The sequence below is a fragment of the Callorhinus ursinus genome, unplaced genomic scaffold (genome assembly GCF_003265705.2).
Source record: "Callorhinus ursinus isolate GAN/ISIS: 27379988/994484 unplaced genomic scaffold, GSC_fseal_2.0 scaffold43, whole genome shotgun sequence".
NCBI lineage: Eukaryota > Metazoa > Chordata > Mammalia > Carnivora > Otariidae > Callorhinus > Callorhinus ursinus.
Window position 1 is genome coordinate 1,686,812 of NW_027397105.1, and position 5,106 is coordinate 1,691,917.

General features: G+C 51.0%; 1 protein-coding gene across 1 annotated transcript in view; it reads left to right on the forward strand.

Annotated features, from left to right (window-relative positions):
* Positions 1-2,548: 2,548 nt before the first annotated feature.
* Positions 2,549-5,106, forward strand: part of CHRNE (cholinergic receptor nicotinic epsilon subunit) — an 8,768-nt gene continuing 6,210 nt past the window's right edge. The window contains exon 1 of the mRNA XM_073881576.1: positions 2,549-2,676. Within this exon, the coding sequence (XP_073737677.1) occupies positions 2,631-2,676 (46 nt within the window). The 5' untranslated portion in view covers positions 2,549-2,630. The remainder of the gene's footprint in view (positions 2,677-5,106) is intronic.

Here is a 5,106-nt window from a genome sequence, read left to right on the forward strand (position 1 = left end):
ATCAAATGATCAGTAAAATAAATGTCTTCTGTAGAAACTGGTTGCATTTAATCAAAATGTGACATGTTATCTAATTCATTTAATACAGAGACAGCTTTCAAAGGCATGACAGTGGTCAGTCCTGATGGGCGTGAATGGATCTGCCTTTATGTTGCTTCAGTTCAAATGAGTAGAATTGAATTTTTTTTAAAGATTTTATTTATTTATTTGACAGAGTGAGCCCCCAGGCGCCCCCAGAGTAGAACTGAATCCTTCACAGTCAACTATAGGCCCGCTGTTTTGCCATCGCTGATGTGGAGTAGAGTATTGGCAGGAGAAACGTTCATGATGACTAGTTCTCTCCTAACAAAGAATATCAAATGAAGGGTCTTTTTCATGATCTCATCACGGGACCGAGGGGACTTTTGGAAGGAAAATATAGTTGGGCAAGACAAAAACCTTCCCAAGAACATGGCCTGTGTGTCAGAAGTGTGTGCCCATAATTGTAAGGAGAAGGCGAGGATGCGAACGTGGAAGGAAAATAGGAATTGTGTCTGTTTTTTTTTTTTAAGATTTTATTTATTTATTTGACAGAGACACAGCGAGAGCAGGAACACAAGCAGGGGGAGTGGGAGAGGGAGAAGCAGGCTTCCCGCTGAGCAGGGAGCCCGACGTGGGACTCGATCCCAGGACCCTGGGATCATGACCTGAGCCGAAGGCCGACGCTTAACGACTGAGCCACCCAGGCACGCAGGAATTGTGTCTGTTTTGTATTTTTCACAACCATCATTCCTTACAGAAATGGACAAGACCCTCAAAACCTGAGCTGGGGCGTGAGCGAGCAAACAGTCCCTGTAAATATTTAAAGGAGCCTCTTGAGCATTAGAACACTGAGGTCTATGCTCTTGAGTGTGGTCCTCTGTGGCGCACTGAAAGAGTAGGTCTTATTTTTATTATTATTTTTTCAACTTTTAGAAATGGAGTTGTAATTTATACACAGAGAAGCGCACCCATGGCTTTTTTTAAAAAGTCGAGTTCCACTTACTTCTAATACAAGTAGAGTAGATACTGCGTGTTCACGGAAGAAGATCCCCAGTGGGTAAGAGTCCACCGAGGCTTCTCGCACCTTTTCCCTGTGAGGACGGCCCCCTCTTGAGGTTGGGGAGGAACCGGGCGTTCCTAGTGGTGGCTCTTCTATCTTTTATCTTCTTTTATCCTCTTTTATCTTCTCGGACTCTGAACCATGTTCTCCGGGGCTTCCAGAACCATCGGCAGGATCTGCGTGGCAGCAGTCATGGTCCAAACAGCCCTCTCTTTCTGGAGCCAAGCCCACGACGTTCTAGAACGTTCCCTGGAATGCACTGTCTGTTCTCAGAGGAGAACTTACAGGAGACCTGGAATCAGGTAGCCAGAGTACATTCCTCCTCTCCTGCACCGGTGAGTCCCCCAGACTTTGTAGCCACGTGAGTAAAGAGGTCACGTCCTGGGGAGGGTGCAGGTGTCCTCCTGGGCCGGGGGGACCCCTGGCTGTGTCGGCTGCCCCAGATCCCCCCTCCTCTGCCTTCCCTCTCAACTCTACCTCCCCCAGCTCTGTCTTTCTCATTTCCGCCCCTCCCTGCGGAATATTCTTAGTATGGAATCTTCCCCGTTTTCATCTCTCTCCCAAGGAACCAGTGGCCCTCCTGCTCAGGTCTGCGTTCCCCTCCGACACCAGGACCACTGCCCCCCCCCCGGCATCTCTTCCCGCTCCCCATCGGTGCTGTTACCCTCGGGGAGGCGCCCAGCAGCTCAGGTGCCCCCCCCAACCTCGTGAGCCTTGGATGGTTTCCAGGAACAGAGGAGATGTGCCAGCGGCTCTGGGTTTGTCATTTGCTTACCTTTGGGTTTATGGTTTGGACCCTACAGAAATATCTTATGGTTTTTCTTTATGGTCTCTGATTTGGGTCTGCAGGGGAGGGAAGAAAGGGGCCTTCTTCCCTCCAAGATAAAGAATATGCTGCTGCCAGCTTTACTGTAGGACTTTCTTGATTTCATTTTATATTCAGATTATCTGGCCCACCGAGCAGCAGTCGGGAGCTGAGGGTCTGGTGGTTATTTTGATGATGGGTTTTCTAGCTGTCCCAACGGGATTTATGTGATTAAGGTTTATTTTCTATATTAATGTACTATTTTATCTTCAGATTCTCTTATACTGAACAAAAACAGCTCAACCCTCTTCGTCAGCATGAGTAAATCAACGTAACAAGATAGCTTTCACCCGCGGGTTTGGCAAAAATTGTCAAGCTTGATGCTATTCTGTCCTGGGGAGCGCGCGAGGAAGACAAGCATTCTCGTACTCCGTTGGCGTGAATGGTATAAGCGGGTACCTGTTTTTTTTTGGAGAACAGTTGGGCAAAAGGCACCAACGTTTTTCGGGGCTTTGTTTTTTTAACGCATTAACTTTCTGTCTCTGCTGTTTCCCTGCTAGGAATTTGCCCTCTGGATACATTTGCAAAAGCAGAGCAAAGAGGAATGCATAAATTTGTTCACGCCGCAGAGCAGGTGATCGCAGAACCCAGAATGGTCCGCATCTTCAGTGTCTACCCGTCCGGGCGGGATCCCTTACCTGGGACGCTTGCGTACCACGGAGCACCGCGCAGCATCTCAGGAGAATGAGGGGCCCCGGGGGCGCGGGCCACACACTGCGCCACAGACCAGGTGAGCAGTTGCAGGAAGTTAACGTTCGGTTGCTTCTGTATCCATGTTCGGTCTAGAAAGATGCACATCTGGGGCGCCTGGGGGGCTCAGTCGTTAAGCGTCTGCCTTCGGCTCAGGTCATGATCTCAGGGTCCTGGGATCGAGCCCCGCATCGGGCTCCCGGCTCAGCGGGAAGCCTGCTTCTCCCCCTCCCTCTGCCTCTCTCCCTGCTTGTGTTCTCTTTCTCTCTCAAATAAAAAAAATCTTAAAAAAAAAAAAAAAAGGAAAGATGCACATTTAACAGAAGCTGTTAACCTTTGGGGAGAGGAACTGGGTGGGAAGAGGCATGATGTGATTTTGCATTTTTTCGTATAGTCGGCTCACGATGTTACATTGGTGTCAGGTGTAACACCTAGCGATTCAACAAGAAAGGTTTGAGTTTCATCATGTCTATTCTGGACTTTTCTGTGTTTTAGTGATGGCGTGTGTTTATTTTTTTGAAGAGACACATTATTATTCCATTACAAATGCTGAAACATTGGGACAGGTAGGTTGTCATGACTGGAAGGAAAACAGAAGAATTGCAGGTTTGGGGTAACGGTTACCGCTGAGAAGGGTGAGGGGTAGTCTGTGGGGGGGGGGGAGCGAGAGGTTTCCGGGGACGGTAAGAGGCTATTTCTTGGCGTGGATGGTGGGCATGTGTTTATTACTGCTCTTTTAACTGGTACAAATGTTTTCTATACATACTTGTACATAGTATACACTTTATAATTTTAACAGAAGGCCCTATTAGGTGGGGCAGTAACTACCCTCAGGTTTTAGGTTGGCTTAACTTGACCTTGAGGCCATTCATTCGCTCTTCTATTTCAGACCTTCCTTTGCACTCCGCAGGCCCCTGCTTTATGTCTTTTTAGTTTCCGGCCTTCCCCTGTCTCCCTTAGTACTTTGCTCTCAATGCCACCAACCTGTGAACCTCTCCCAGTAATGTCCCTCCTTGGTCCTGAAAGGCAGGAAAATGCTGTATTCTGGGAGCAAATGGCTCAGACCTGCGCAAGAGTGGACTTATGAATTCATGAATTACCTACGCTTTTATCAAAGACCTGCCGTCTGCCAAGCTGCCCACTAAGTTCTGGGGATGGCAGGGGGAGCTGCCTAGGCCGGTCTGGCCGGCACTGATGGGCGGAGGGAGGGCGCTGCGGGCCGGGCAGACTGGGGAGGGGTCTGCAGGCCCACGGTGGGGGGAGAGGGAGAATCCATGTAATAACGTTTGCCATCCCTACATATAAAGGACAGCATGCACTGCTTTTTTATTGTCAGGAGAATCTTCCTGGGTATTGTGTTATGGGGCACTTTTGTTTTCTTTATGCTAGTTTGCTTTTTTTAATGCTACTACTTTTAAGTCAAAGGGGACTTTGTTGGAAAGATGCAGAGGTGACTCGTTCAAAGGAAGTGCTGAACCACCAGCCTGCAGGTGTCAGTGAGCGTAGCCTGGTCAGGGGTGGGGAGGCCCAAGGCCTTCTCTGGTCTGTGCGTCCCCGGTGCGTTGTCTGTCTCCCCGCGTGGCAACCAGCTGCCCCATGCCCCCGCGTGTAAGCGTCCTGCGTGTAAGCGTCAGTGCCCCCAGCAGAGCACACCCTGCTTCCTGAGTCATTGCCGGACAACACTGTCAGGGAAGGATTTCCTCAGGCTGGGCTTGGGTTGGTGTCCTCCCCTGGACCCATCAACCCTGGCCAGAGGGTGGGCGTCTCTAAGTACCTGGTAGATCCTCTGGGGTCCCCTGGTTGGAGAAGGGACGGCGCTGGGAAGATGTTCCTTCATTTGCACTGACTTATCTGTTCAGTGTTTGTCGAGTGCTTCTGATGTGTGAGGCTCTGGCACTTGTGCTCTGAACACAGTAAACCAGCAAGGTCTCAGCGATCAGAGAACGTGGGTGCTAGTGAGGTGGGACAGTGTAGGAACCGAGGTCGGCCAGGCACTGCCTGGCTCAGCTGAACCCACTCTCCCTGTTGACAGAAGGAAGGGGGCCTCTTTCTGTTGTGTGCAGAGGGGGCCTCATCAGACCAGCTTGGGGATCTCCACCGTGAGCGGACCGATGGCTAAGAATCCAGCCAGGCCACGGAGGGCGGCCGCTGTTCCAAGAGGGTGAAGGAAGTAGTTGCCTGTTAGGGTGCGATCTTTGGGTCCAGTCTGGAAGTCAAGGTGTCCCCAGGAACAAATCTGTCAGGCTTTGGGGTGTTCATGATAGAAACACAAAGCCCAGGCCTGACTCAGGTGCCTGACCCCACGCACTGAGCAGGAAGCTTGGTGCCTCCGGCAGTTACCACCCTGAGCAAACCTGGAGGAAGACAGGCTCAGCTCTGCACCCGCACCAGCTTCGCAGCCGCACCACCTCCACACCCAGGCCCCAGCTCCGCACCCGCACCAGCTCTGCGCCCAGCCCCGCGCCCAGCC